This window comes from Dermatophagoides farinae, chromosome 4, assembly GCF_024713945.1.
Source record: "Dermatophagoides farinae isolate YC_2012a chromosome 4, ASM2471394v1, whole genome shotgun sequence".
NCBI classification, from domain to species: Eukaryota; Metazoa; Arthropoda; class Arachnida; order Sarcoptiformes; family Pyroglyphidae; genus Dermatophagoides; species Dermatophagoides farinae.
In genome coordinates, this window is record NC_134680.1 from 622939 (window position 1) to 637241 (window position 14303).

The 14303-nt window shown below is 30.5% G+C and overlaps 3 protein-coding genes across 14 annotated transcripts; 1 reads left to right on the plus strand and 2 right to left on the minus strand.

Annotated features, from left to right (window-relative positions):
• The first annotated feature begins 62 nt into the window (after positions 1 to 62).
• On the plus strand, positions 63 to 4586 carry LOC124491309 (DDB1- and CUL4-associated factor 6-like). Of its 2 annotated transcripts, none has more exons than XM_075730593.1 (7): positions 63 to 1401; positions 1465 to 1526; positions 1590 to 3485; positions 3546 to 3702; positions 3779 to 3867; positions 3945 to 4035; positions 4114 to 4586. In XM_075730593.1, the coding sequence occupies exons 1-7, from the start codon at positions 1311 to 1313 to the stop codon at positions 4311 to 4313; spliced, it is 2586 nt and encodes an 861-aa protein (XP_075586708.1). In that variant the 5' UTR covers positions 63 to 1310; the 3' UTR covers positions 4314 to 4586. The 2 variants fall into 2 exon arrangements, with proteins under 2 accessions (XP_075586708.1, XP_075586709.1); XM_075730594.1 differs by having other exon boundaries at positions 1590 to 3482.
• Positions 4549 to 9264, minus strand: LOC124500485 (uncharacterized). 9 transcript variants are annotated; one of them, XM_047064562.2, is made up of 4 exons: positions 8713 to 9264; positions 5836 to 6779; positions 5446 to 5775; positions 4549 to 5377 (listed from the first exon to the last, which is right to left on the minus strand). In XM_047064562.2, exons 2-4 carry the CDS (start codon positions 6496 to 6498, stop codon positions 4745 to 4747), a joined length of 1626 nt encoding a protein of 541 aa, XP_046920518.2. In that variant the 5' UTR covers positions 6499 to 6779; positions 8713 to 9264; the 3' UTR covers positions 4549 to 4744. The 9 variants fall into 9 exon arrangements, with proteins under 9 accessions (XP_046920518.2, XP_075586713.1, XP_075586716.1 ...); XM_075730598.1 differs by having other exon boundaries at positions 8561 to 8999; XM_075730601.1 differs by having other exon boundaries at positions 8104 to 8888.
• A 102-nt stretch (positions 9265 to 9366) lies between these two features.
• On the minus strand, positions 9367 to 14128 carry LOC124491311 (tyrosine-protein phosphatase non-receptor type 23). Of its 3 annotated transcripts, none has more exons than XM_047053960.2 (3): positions 13671 to 14128; positions 13531 to 13605; positions 9367 to 13457 (listed from the first exon to the last, which is right to left on the minus strand). In XM_047053960.2, the coding sequence occupies exons 1-3, from the start codon at positions 13755 to 13757 to the stop codon at positions 9612 to 9614; spliced, it is 4008 nt and encodes a 1335-aa protein (XP_046909916.2). In that variant the 5' UTR covers positions 13758 to 14128; the 3' UTR covers positions 9367 to 9611. The 3 variants fall into 3 exon arrangements, with proteins under 3 accessions (XP_046909916.2, XP_075586575.1, XP_075586574.1); XM_075730460.1 differs by having other exon boundaries at positions 13536 to 13605; positions 13671 to 14084; XM_075730459.1 differs by lacking the exon at positions 13671 to 14128 and having other exon boundaries at positions 13536 to 13580.
• Between the last annotated feature and the right edge of the window lie 175 nt (positions 14129 to 14303).

The following is a 14303-nucleotide window of genomic DNA, read 5'->3' on the forward strand; positions in this document are numbered from 1 at the left end:
AAAAAATAACGCCATCTTTTATTAACAAATGGAAATAATCATTTCATTATCATTGAAAAAACATCCAGGCTCGTCTTTTTGGGTTTTTGGCATCAACCATCAACAAACACCAATGAGAAATAAACACAGTGTGTAAATTATAATAATTGAAATGAAACTAAAAAAAAAATTTCCTGATTTTTCCGTTCATCACGAGAGAAAGAGAGAAAAAAAAGATAAACATTGTTCGAGAGTTATTTTTTTTTGAAGAAGCAACAAACAAAAATCAAAGATCAAAGTGGATACACTGGTCAAACTGGATACAAAATCCTCAGTCTCGAATCATTTCATTCATCATCAATCAACAACAAGAAAAACAGAACACAACAATTCTTTGAAAAATTCAATCAGTTTTCCATTCAAAATAGTTTGTTTTTGTGTGTGTGATTAGATTCTGTTTTTTTTTCTGCGTGCACATTTTTTTTTCTTATTTGTTTGTTTGCTCGATTTTCATTATCATCATCACCATCATCACCATCATCGAAAAAAATTGCCCTGATTATTTTTCTGGTTGCTCTTCACTGTGTTATTTTTTTCTGTTTATTAAGGATATATATGCTCTTCTTCAGGCATCCTTTTTATAAACAGAACAAAAAAAAACCTCCTCCCACACTTTACCATTTTTGAGTTTGTGTGTGTGTATGTTGCGTATCCATCCAGTTATATTATTCTTGATTCTTGTTCTGTTATTTCAATTCGTTTCATTATCTGGGCCATACATTTTTTTTTTCTTTCCCAAATCATCCATATTTCTTCCCTCTCTCTCCTGATTAAAATTGATCCATTTTTTTTTTGCTTTGGTTGTGTTTCAGTTCATTTTTTGCTTTTGCGTTCATTTTAAGGTTCGAGAATTTTTTTTTTTTTTTGCTTTCGAATAAATTCGTCTAGCAGCATTATCACATTGTGTGTGTGTGTTGGTTGTGTTCCAGAAATATTGTATGTCTGTATTTCAGGATCTGACATCATCATCATCACCATCGCTGCTCTTTTCATATCTGTGTCTATGTTATTACAACGAAATTCTGGATTCTTCTTTGTGTGTGTGTGTGTTTTTTTTAATTCTTTGATTCAATTTCAGAATTTTTCAATTATTATAAATAAATTCAATAATTATGATTATTATAATTTGCTCAATTTGTGAAAAAGAAAACTTTTTTGACATCTAAAAACAATAACTAAATAAAAAAAAACACGAGCAAGAATCCATCAACACTTCATCGTCAATCGATTATCATTCAAACCAAACAACAACAACAACAACAACAACAACAATGGATCGACGTAAAGATTTTTTTTACAAAATTCTTTATGAACGTCCATTTTATGGTACAAATCCGGTTGCCCTTTATAATTCAGCTAAAAGTAAGTGTATCAAAGTAATTTGTTGATTCCATGATTTGATTCATCATTTTTTTTTCATTTTAGATAGTAAATATTTACTACAACGTTTTCGTTGCCTACATAGTCTTAATGCTCATAATGGATGTGTAAGTGAAATTTCTTTAATTCTTGAATTGATTTTGATATAATCGATAAAATATTAAATCTAGGTAAATACAATATCTTGGAATAGTAATGGTCGTTTTATATTATCCGGATCGGATGATCTTCATTTATCCATAACGAATGCATTTACTGGCGAAATTAAAACAAAAATTCGTACTGGCCATATGACGAATATTTTCAGCGCAAAATATCTACCCGGTACTGATGATATGAAAATTGTTTCTTGTTCTGGTGATGGTGTTATTATCTATACGGATTTAAATCGCCCTGAAACAACGTATCAAAATATTTTCGATTGTCAAGATGAAAGTGTTTATGATATTGTTACCGTACCGAATGATCCACATACATTTTTAACATGTAGTCATGATAATACTGTACGTTGGTATGATTTACGTGTAAAACAATCATGTCAAAAACATCGTATTGGTCACAGGCAAAAATGTCGTGATGATGTTCTTGTTAATTGTGATTATCCTGTCACCGCTATTGCTATTAATCATTTGTTGCCATGGCAGCTAGCTGTTGGTTGTTCTGATTCTATAATACGTATTTATGATCGTCGAATGTTGACAACGAAATCATTGCGTGGTACTTGTCCATCAACGGCAGAACAAAATGCATCGATTGTAGCCAAATTCACTTATGATGGTTTAACAGATTTCAATCGTATTACATCGCTAGCATATAGTCGAAATTGTCAACAATTATTAGCATCATATTCAAATGATAATCTTTATTTATTCAATTTATATGAAGTACGTGATACGATAAACATTGGTAATGAATCCGATATGATAAATGATCGTCCAAGACGTTTACAGCCACCATATAAACGTTTTCGTTTACGTGGTGATTGGTCCGATACTGGACCTAGTGCTCTAACAACAGAAGAATTACGTAATAATGATAGTCCTCAACAACAATCATCCGATACAACGGTAACAGCAGCAACACAGCAACAGTCACAAAATCAAACATCATCAAGATCGACAACAAATTCTTCGATTCATGGTGATGGTAGTGGACAATCATCATCATCAACAGCAACGACAACAACAACAACACCACCACCACCACCACCACCAAATCGAAGTAATGATCGATTACGACAATTGAATACAATTTTAAGCATTTTATTTCGTAATTCACTTCGTAATGATATTTTAAATGAAAATGTTGAGGAAACATCATCATCATCATCAACAACAATGACAACGGCAACAACAACAACAACAACAACGACGACCACAGTCAATAATATGTCAACACAGGCGACAAATAATTCATCACCATCATCATCATTGTCATCAAATGATAGTCATCAAAATACACCAAATACTACTGTACGTGAACAGCGAACAAATCATAATCAGAATAATAATCAAAATGATAATCAAGATAATAATTCTGAAAGTTCGTCAGATAATTCATTGAATTATTTTATACAAATATTTGATGATGATATTGACTATCCATATTATTCAAATCGTGAACAAAATAATAATGTTGATAATGATGATGATCCAATGAATAATGATGGCAATGATAATTCAACAACAATGATCGATGGTGATGGTGATGGTGGTGTTCATGATCATGATCATAATCATAATGAAGATGATGATGATTTTGATTCCGATACAACATCTGATAGTGTATTTTTTCACGATATTTCATCAATTGGTTCGAATTCAACAACCACAACAGCACGACAAAGAAGTCGTAGTTCATCATCAAATGATTCACGGCAATCATCACGTCGTAAAATTCGAAATAATACTATTAATGGTAATAATAGGCCAAAGATGAACAACAATATGATTGGTGATCAGAATAACCGTATAACAGGGCTGACATCATTTGATAATAAACGTACACGAACATATAAGATAAAGAATTTTAAAAAATTTACTGGACATCGAAATTCTCGTACTGTGGTTTGTATTTGGATTTTTATGTTGTATTTTTAATAAAATCTTTCTTCGTTTGTATTGTAGATAAAAAAAGCCACCTTTTGGGGTGATAATTACATCATCAGCGGTAGTGATTGTGGCCATATATTTTTCTGGTCAATTGAAACTGGTGAAGTTGTTATGGTGCTAGAAGGTGATCAACATGTCGTCAATTGTTTACAGCCACATCCTAATGATCCAAGTAAATGATTATATTGCTTGTTTATATATTGATTGGTGATTTTTTAATGAATTTTTTCGTTTTCTTTGATTTTTAGTTTTAGCATCCAGTGGTATTGATTATGATATAAAAATCTGGGGTGCTGATTCGGATGACAATCTGTTTGATTTGGAAAAAACTAAAAAAGTAATTTTTTTTTCTATCAAATTTCCATCAATAGCCGATAACATTGATTTTGTTTTTTTTTGTTTTCATCATTACAGCTTATAAATCGTAATAAATATCTGTTACAAGAATCACGTGATACGGTTACTGTTCCTGCACGTTTCGTATTGAGCCTTTTTTCATCTATGCGTAAGTTTCCAAAAACAAAACAAAAAAATTAACCATATCATTCTGTAAATTCTTACATTTTTTTCTCCAAAAATTAAGAACAACGACAACAACGTTTTCGTGATCGACAACAACAACAGCAGCAGCAAAACAGCAATAACAGCAATAATAATCGTAATCAATCATCATCATCATCGACTGATCGTTTGGATAGTGGATGGATCAGTGATGGTGGTGGTGGTAATAGTCGTTTGAATAATAATCGAAATAATGATATCGATATGGATGATTCTTGTTGATTTTTTTGTTGTATCGATATATGTGGATTCTTTATTTAAATTCTGTGATTCAACACACATATATATACACACAAACCACTCACAAATTCACCATTTATGGATATATTTATGAAAATTCATTTCACTATCTCTATCTCTTTCTCCCCCTGTATCACACAGACATGAAAAAAAAATTTGAAAACCAAAAACAAAAATCAACAGAATCATATTTGGGTTTTGGAAATGAATAATATGAATAAATAAATAAATGTTTTATTTTATTTTTTAAAATAATTCATCATTTGAAAAACAATTTAAAATTTTTTTTTTTGATTTTTAAAAAACAAGACCAACACACCAAAAATAAAAACAGATGGATACATTTGTCAACAAAAATACATTCATATTTTGATTTGATTAAGATTTTCATGGCTTTCGTGGATGAATGATGATCAAATTTTCAAATTGGCCTTACTTGAATACTGGCTTGAATCACTGGAATTGGAGTTTGTCAATACACTACATGTTGTATTTTTTTCAACAATTTCATCATCTAAATTGAGTTTATAAATTTGATGAAATTGACTCGAATGATTACTAATGGTTGATGATGATACCAATGAATTTGGTTCAGAATTTTTTCCATCACCAAAATTAACATGATTTTCAACACCACCATTAACATAGATTTCATTACCGGATGCATTTTTTTTCATAAATCGTCGTTTTCGCATTACTAGCCATGCAATTGTTAATGGTATTGGTGTCATTATTGATGCAGCTACTGGTACGGCTGATGCTAAATCTGCATCCGGTTGTCCCAATGATAAACCCAAAACAACAATTGATACGCCGGTATTCTGTACACCAGTTTCGATGGCAATAGTAAGCATATCTTCCAATGGTTTACGAAACATGTATGCTAATATGAAACCAAAAAACATTCCACACCAAACATTAATGGCAGCAGCAACCAACATTTGCCAGGTCATTAATTTAAACATGTAGAAATTTGCATATGTTCCAAATACGATAATAAATATGATCATTATACCAGAAAATGGTGCCAATATTCGACGTGATACCTATATATCATAAAAACAATGGTAAATCTATATGAAACCAAAATTTTAAAAAAAACAATGAAACTTACAGCAGCAACTCGTGGTAAAAATTGTTTTATAAGAAGACCAATACCCAGAAAGATAACCATCGTGAATAATGTTGTGAATATATTTCGAAAAGGTGGCGATGTCGATGTTCCTTCGAATATACTACGACCAATTGTATATAGCCAAAATGGCATCAATCCAATCGATAACATTGTGGATAAAAATGTCATCGTTATACTTAGATTAAGATTACCATTCACTAATACGGTCCACATATTGCTTGCACCACCACCTGGACTACAGCCAAAAATAAAAATACCCAATTTTAAATAGGTTTCTTCAAACAATAATGTAGCCAATGCAAATGATATCTGAAACAGAAACAAAAGATTATTAATGATTTTGAATTGTCAGAAAAAAAATCAACATACCAATGGCATACAAAAATATTGTGAAAATAATCCAATAGCTGGTGCAATAGGTCGTCGTAGAACATCGGAAACGGCTTGCAAATCTAATGCACAACCCATATTAATATAAGATATCGAAACAACAATAGCAACGGAATAGATGAAAATTTTCGAAATAAGATCTTTATCTCGAATAATCGATATAATCAATTGATAATTATTTCTTAAAGAATTTGAATTAATTATCGTGTCCCAAATTGATTCGGATGTTTTTCGTCGTTTTTGTAATTCAATATGACAATAACCAAGAAAATTTCCTTTCACAATAAATTGACCACGATATTGGTGTTCATTATCATTATTGTGAATAATTTTCTTGGGATTAATTTCAAAATCATAACGATCATTACCACCACCAACATCATCATCAATATTGGTGGCAATAATATTTGCTACATCTGGACGATCAGCTACAAATCTATAATGACCACTTAATTCATTGATAAAAGGTGATGATAATTGAAATTCAATCGGTGTACTTTTTCCTTCATGCAATTGAATGGCTGCTACAGTTGCTGTTGCTGGTGTTGTTACATTGAATGTTACCGATATTAATGCAGTAGAAATTTCAATCATTAACATTAGAATTGTGAATAAAAAAGTGAATAATATGAATGGGCACATTGTTTGTTGATTGTGTTGTTGAAACTAAAATTGAATTTGATACGAATAAATAATTATTATCACCATCGATGATGATCTATAAATGTTGAAGAAAATTTTGATGAAAAATTTTGTTTTCAGTACCACAAAAACCAAGAATAGAAAACACAATAAATCAATCAATAGAATAACAAATGAACAAAAAAAAAACTGGAAATAATCGGATCCACATCTGCCAGCCAATATTCTATTTCGAATGATTATTATTATTATTATATCCAATGATGATTGTGATTATTGCACTAGATTTTTGGTAAATAACAAAAAAAAGAAAGAGAAAAAAAACGTGATTAATTTATATATGGTGAGAAAGAAAAATTTCAAAACTATGATTATGATGATGATGATCACTATGGTGATTAGAAAAGAAAAACAACAACAACAACAACAAGTAATTCAATCAATCGATCAATCTATCTGCTCGAAAAGGACTTGAAATCAAATCCAAAAAAAAAGAAAAAAGATTGAACATCAAATCAAAATCATCATCAAATCTAAATCTAAATATAAAGTACATTTAATTACATATATCTAAATTTGCACTTGTCTAATCGTTCAATCTACATGTGGAAAGGACAAACACATCACATGTTTGTGAAGAAAAAGGGTTTTGAATTTCTAAAATGTAGTAAAAAAAAAATCAATCGATATCGATGAATTTATATATTTATCGCAATCGATATTTTTTTTTTTTGTTCAAACATGTGGACAAACAAACATCGGGGGCACAAATTTGTGAATTGTGTGTGTGTGTGTGTGGCCATAAAAAAAATCGATAAATCTCAAATATTTACCCAAACACAGAGAAACACACACGTACAATTTGTGGAAAAGAAATTAGTAATAATTCATCATTTCAACATGAGAAAAACAAATTGAATCAATTTTTTTTAAAAAAAGGTCAGAATAACACAATTTTGATCTAATGATTATTAACATTGTGTGTTATGGTGAAATTCTAACCTTCAAATGAACAAGAATATTCAATATCGACAATTCGAACATGCATTAAATTTTTCATTCTATTTTTATCACACACACACACACACACAAAACAAAACAAACACAATGTTACAGATTCTATGAACAGCTGTAATTTGATTCTTTTTAATTTTCAAAAGATTCGAAATTTTTTTTTGTTTTTAAATCAATTTCGTCAAATTATTTGAATTAATTTTTTTCCTCACATTAAACATCTAAATAGGAAATATGATCAACAATGTATATTGAGGAAATGACATCATCGTCGACAACAAAAGGTCACGTAGATTTCAGATTATAAAATGGGAGAGAGAGAAGGGCACAAAGGAAATGTAATTTTTGATTATGATTTTTTTTCTCTCCCATTAAAAACATCGGTAATGTTTGTTTGTTTGTTTGTTTGTTTTTCTATCGAATCATAAATTAATTATAATTAATTAATTATGTTTGACAAACAAATTGTGATATTCATGGCTATTCAATAACAATAAACACAAAATCTGAATCAAAAGTTTACAATTTCTTTCACTCTTGTCAATTACAAACTCAACTTGAATGAATATCATCGAATTGAAAATGAGAAACCTTGGCAACAACAACAACAACAACAACAACAACAATTGTGTGGTTGGATTAGTTTTCGGTCAAATGAACAACAAACGACGACAATATTAATGTTGATTGATTTGTTGCAAAAAAAAAACACAGAAAATAATACACTGCACATGGCCAAAAAAAATCAATTTTTTTCATCATCATTGGTTCGAAATAATGAAATGCTTTTGTTTCGTTTAGACTACCATACGTGGATTTTTTTTTTGTGTTTAATACAGAAAAAAAACAAATTCAGAAGAAAATTCATTAACTTTCGTTTGTCAAATTGATTGATTTTTTTTTTTGGTGGCCGAATTATTGTGTGTGTGTGTCTGATATATTAGTCTTTGTAGGTCGATTGATTATCGATGAATGACTTTATTGGACTAGATATTCATATACTAGACTAATGTGAAAAAAAGAACTATCAAATGGATGAAAACAATACCGGAACTGAAACAATGATGATGAGAAATGAAAGATGAAACAATGCAATAAAATTCAGTAGAAAAATCATCATATTACACATAGACAACAGAATGAAACAATATATTTCGAATGATTTTTTTTCCGAATATCGTCGAAAATTAATCCACTTACACACTAATAATGATGATGATGATGACGATGATGATCAATGACGAAGAAACTGTTTAAAAATGATCAACAACAACAACAAAATAAAAATAGCACAATTTCATCGATAAATATATAAAATAAAACGAAAGAAAGAACGAAAAAAAAACAGATCACAGCTAATATATAGGACACATGAACTGAGCTGCCACCACTTGTGGTAAATTCAATCGTTCAAACGATTTATAAAAATAAAAACGAGTTGTTTTTTTTTTTTTTTTGGTTCACATTCAACAGGTTAAGACGAAAACGACGTAATATTAAAAAAAAAAAATACGCGAGTATATGATGAATGAAGAAATTTTTCTTCTCTTTTGTTATTGGAAAATCCAGTAAAAAAAAATGAAAGAGAAATTGTTGAATTTTAAACATAAAATTTGTCTTTCATTGACAAACCAATTAAGTATGTCGATGATGAAGATGATGTACAAACAAGATAAATAGTAAAAGGTGAGAGAAACTTGTTTTTGCTTATGTCAGAAAATGATTTTGAGAAAAAAAAATGAAAATGAAAATGAAAACGAATCATAATCAAAATCAAAATCAAAACATTCGATCAAATCACACGGATATTTTCATTTTGATTTTTGTCAACCATTCATATATGAAATGACGTTATTTGTTTATTTATTTTTTTTAAATTTTTATTAAATTTCATTCATTAGATAATTCTGATATTATAATGATAATAATAATCAAACGAAAAGAGATGAAAAATGAATGGTCAAAGATTTTTTTTTGTTTTGTTTTTCAATTACTGGATCACAATAAAGAAATAGGAAAAAAACAAATGAACAAAGCAGAGAATTTTTAGTTCAGATATATTGTTGTTGGACACATCACACAATTTTTTTTGTTTTGTTTCATGTAAATAATGGATCAAATTGTGATAATAAATCTTTTGGTTCATTATTATTGCTGTTGTTGTTGTTATTGATATTATTATCGATTGTATCTGTTGTCTGTCCATTTGTTGTTGTTGTTGTTGTTGTTATTGCTGGTGTTGTTGGTAAAATTGAAATTTCCGATTTAATCATTGTTGATGATGGTTGTTGTTGATCACTATTACCACCATTACCATTCAATGACATTGTTGATAAAATATCAGGTAAACGATCCGATGATGATGTTGTTGATGATGAACAAGAAGATGATTTATCATTATTTTTTGATCCATCATTATTATCATTATTGTTTTTTATCACAGGTGCTGCTGCTGGTATTGGTGTCAATACTTGCCAACCACGTTTTGATTCTTGTTCCAATATTGCAGTAATATTTGTTGCTGGATCTGTAGTAATAACAGGCTGTTGTGGTTGTGGTTGTTGTTGTTGTTGTGGTTGAGGTTGAGGTTGTGGCATACCATGATAACCACCAAGTGGATAGCCAGGATAATTTGGCTGCTGCTGTTGATGTTGTGGAACATTTGTCAGTGTATTCGACGGTGCACCCGGATACGAAGGCATCATTGGTGATGGTACTGCTGGATATGGTAGCTGTTGTTGTTGTGATGGATAGTGTCCAGTTATTTGTCCAGTATTTGTTCCAGCAATCGGTTTAATCGGATAATTGACATAATTTGTTTCATTTGAATTTAATTGACCAGTATTAGCAGTAGTATTAGCCGATATTGATGATTGTGGATAGCCAGTATTATTATAACCGGCTATTGGAACAGAAGTAGCAATAGAATTTGGAATTGAAGTAGAATTCGAATTATTATTATATTGATGATGATAATTATTATATGTTGCTGACGATGATGGAATCATTGATGGATTCGATAAAGTCGCTGTTGATGATGGTGGTTGCGGATATTTATGAAGATTATTAATCGGTAATATCGATGATATTGGTTGATTTTGATTGAATGTAGTGTTTACCAATCCACCAGCAATATTGCCACAGCCACTAACATTTGGATATTGTGGCTGCTGCTGTTGAATATTTGATGGTATTGATGAATTTACCGGTAATGATCCACCACCACCACCACCACTACAATATGGATGTATTTGTGTAGAAAAACCTTGTGAATATGATGGTGGTGGTAGTTGTTGTTGTTGTTGTTGATGTTGTGGTTGTGGTAATGATGAATATTGAGAAATTGAAGCCATGTTATTTCCAGGTGTTATTTGAAGATTATTATTTAAATGGCCATTGTATTGTGATGCAATTGGTTGTTGCTGCTGCTGCTGTTGTTGACCAATTATTGAACCACCAAATGTTTGACCAGTAGCTGTACGAGGAGGAACAACGGAAGAAGGAGGCATTATCATATTTGGTGCAACTAAATTGGTTCCCGATTGTATTGGTGTTGGTGGTGTAGGCGTTAATGATGATGGTGGTGGAGCTGATGGTGCAAATGTGATTCTTGATAATGGCGATGGTGATGGTGAAGGCGGAACAATTGATGAATTACCACCAATAACCGTAGATGATACAGTTGGTGGTGGTGGTTGTTGCATTAAATTCGTACGATTCGATGCTTTCATAAATGGAAGATAATCTTTTAATTTTGCACCAGTTATCGGTATGCCAGCCGATATCATTGAATCCATTCCAGTGGATGGTAATCTATTTGCACCAATATTATTATTTGATGAATTATATGCAGATGACGGTTGTGGTAATGATGGCGTCATCATATGTAAACCTGTTGCCGGTTGTTGAGCCGCCTGTCGCTGTAACAATTGTTGTTGTCGTTCTTCATCCTGTACTTTGATTACACCACGTATTCTGGCATTCAATCGTATTACAATAGATTGAAATTTACGATAAAATTCCAGACCTTTATTGGAATTTACTTGCAGCTCACGAAACACTTGATATGTATATAACAATGATGCGATACGTGTTTTACGATTTCTTTGAATTTCCAACAATTCTTTACGTGTATCGGCATAATTTGCATTACAATTTGTCATTGCTTGCAGTATATTCTGCTGTGCAGATAAATTTTGTTCCAATAAACCAATAATTTTATCATATTTCTGGATTTCAATGTCGAAAATTTTTTCCATCTCATTTTGTGGATGTGCCAACACCAATTTCATTATATTATCATCATTTACTTGTTTAGTTAATTGTTCTTCAAACATTGTACGTTGTTTTTTCATTTCATCAATTTTATCAAATAAACGTTCCATTTCATCAACAATTGTTTCATCATAATTTACATTCTTATTTGATGGCAAAATTGATGCAATTTTCATTGCTGATGATGACATCATTATTAATATATCATCTTTATGTTGATCAAAATTATCCCATAATGATTTATTTGATTCTATTGCTTTTCTATGTGTTTCTTCATGTTTTGTTAATTCTTTTGATAATTCCATTATAATCATCGACGATGGACGTTTACCAAATTTTTCTTGATATTTTTGTTCTTTTTCATTTTCTTCGTTCAATAATTCATTAGATTCTTCAATATATTTTCCAGTATCATTACTAACTTGATCTAATTGTGTCAATATTTTTGCCACTTCTTCCACCGATTCTGGATTCAGGCTAAGTTCAGCACAAATATTTATCAATTCATCTGGTATTGCATCTTCTTTCGGTGTACGTAATTGTTCTTTGTCCAACAACAATGATGACATGAATGATACAAGTTCTTGATTTTTTTCTTCAATTTTCATACGAATATTTCGTAATAATTCATCTTTTTTCGCCGAATAAATGGATGCCAATTCATGTGCTTGAATTGGCACTAATCGTGCAAAAATATCAGGACCAGAAACTTCTGGATCACATACGTTGAATGGAATTCCTTTGACAAGTGAAACACCTTTCACTTGTGGTAATGCAGCAATTGGTGGCACTTTTGCATGATAAATGAAATCATTTTCTTTTTTTGAATTTTGTAATTTAACCATAATAACATCATTGACAAATGCAATGGCTTCATTAATTATGGATACACCACCAGGGTGATCATCCAATTGTTTTGCAAGCAAAGTGGCTAATTGAATTTTTTCCGATGCCGATTCATACCATGCAATACGTTCACCCATTTGTTGTTGATCTTCTAATGCGTTGGCCATATACAATGAACAAATGGAATCATAATATGATAATTTAAATTCAACAAATTTTTTCCATCGTTTAAATAATTTTCCACCAACAATTTCAATGATCGATGATTGTGTTGCACTTGTATTCATTGCACCTTGTTGTAACATTGACATTGCACAACGATAATAATCGACCACTTGGACGGTGATTTTAGCCACCGTAGATGCTTTACGATTATCCAGCATTGATTTTTCCAATATACATTCTTGAGCTTGTGCCAACATTATTTGGATGAAAAATTGTAAAATATCATTACAAAGATCAGATGTACGAAATAATTTTCTATCATCAATTAAATGTTGAAATGCCCATGCGGCACATTGAAAATGTGTACAGGCAATTTTCATTTCATCTTGTGTTTGACGACTATCGGTTGCGGCACCAAGTTCAGCATGTAATGCACCAATATTATATAGTATACATGCTAATTCAAAATCCAAATCACCAATAGTGGTTTGTCCAGAATAAATATCCGCCCAAACACATTGTATGCCAATTGAATTACAACTACTACTATTTTCATCCCCATCAAATGTACTGAAACGATTAAATAGGCTTGATATTTGACAATAATAACGTTTCAATATTGAACATCCAGTTACATCACGTGATGCACGACATGCATTCTGAAATTTAAATTAAAAAAAAATGGAAAATGGATTCAAAAATTTCAATGGAAAAAAATTGATTCACACTTACATTACGTAAATTTTCCAATTCCAATATTTCACGATCATAAATATCACCATCTTCACCATAATATTTACTGATAAACTGTAAATAATGAACAAAACAAAACAAAACAAAATTGGAAATGATTCGAAATTTGCTTTTCTTACCCTTTTAAATGGCATAGCAAAATCCGGACAAACGGGACTGATTTTCATTTCAAATGATAACATTGGTAATCGTGGTACGGCTTCCATATTTTTTTTTGTTTGTTAATGATATTTTGAAGTTAAAAGTGCACAGAAAGTAATTCGAATGTGTTTGTTTGATTGATTGATTATAATTGAATTGTTTGTGTTTGTGTCAAGTTCGAAGTTGAGGTTTTTGCAAACTCAATAATCCACACAAAAACAAAATGAAATGAATCATTCAATTATTGACGCGTATGATAATAACAAACAGAAAAAAAAGATGTTTTTGAGTTTTTTTTTATGATTATGATGATGATTTTTATTTTTATTTTTCTATCGATGGCAACAAAAATTTGTTGAACGATGATTATGATGATGATGATGATTGAAAAACAAAAAAAAATTATAAACGCATCATCATCATCATCATCGACAACAACAACAATATACACAAACACAGCTGCTATAGTAGCAGCACATATATTTTACTAACGACGTTCATAGATGACGTTACTGAAACGGGAAAATTATTTCTTTTCATTGATATTGAAATTAATTTTTTTGCAAATTTTCTGGATTATTGGAATCAAAAAAAAAAAAGAATTTTTTCGT

Coding starts and splice junctions, on each gene's coding strand:
- LOC124491309 (XM_075730593.1), top strand. CDS start 1,311: ATGGATCGACGTAAAGATTTTTTTTACAAAATTCTTTATGAACGTCCA. Junction 1,402..1,464: donor CCTTTATAATTCAGCTAAAA/GTAAGTGTATCA, acceptor TTTTCATTTTAG/ATAGTAAATATTTACTACAA. Junction 3,486..3,545: donor ATCGAAATTCTCGTACTGTG/GTTTGTATTTGG, acceptor TTTGTATTGTAG/ATAAAAAAAGCCACCTTTTG.
- LOC124500485 (XM_047064562.2), bottom strand. CDS start 6,498: ATGTGCCCATTCATATTATTCACTTTTTTATTCACAATTCTAATGTTA. Junction 5,776..5,835: donor AATATTTTTGTATGCCATTG/GTATGTTGATTT, acceptor TTTCTGTTTCAG/ATATCATTTGCATTGGCTAC. Junction 5,378..5,445: donor TTTTACCACGAGTTGCTGCT/GTAAGTTTCATT, acceptor TATGATATATAG/GTATCACGTCGAATATTGGC.
- LOC124491311 (XM_047053960.2), bottom strand. CDS start 13,757: ATGGAAGCCGTACCACGATTACCAATGTTATCATTTGAAATGAAAATC. Junction 13,606..13,670: donor TTGCTATGCCATTTAAAAGG/GTAAGAAAAGCA, acceptor CATTATTTACAG/TTTATCAGTAAATATTATGG. Junction 13,458..13,530: donor AATTGGAAAATTTACGTAAT/GTAAGTGTGAAT, acceptor TTTAAATTTCAG/AATGCATGTCGTGCATCACG.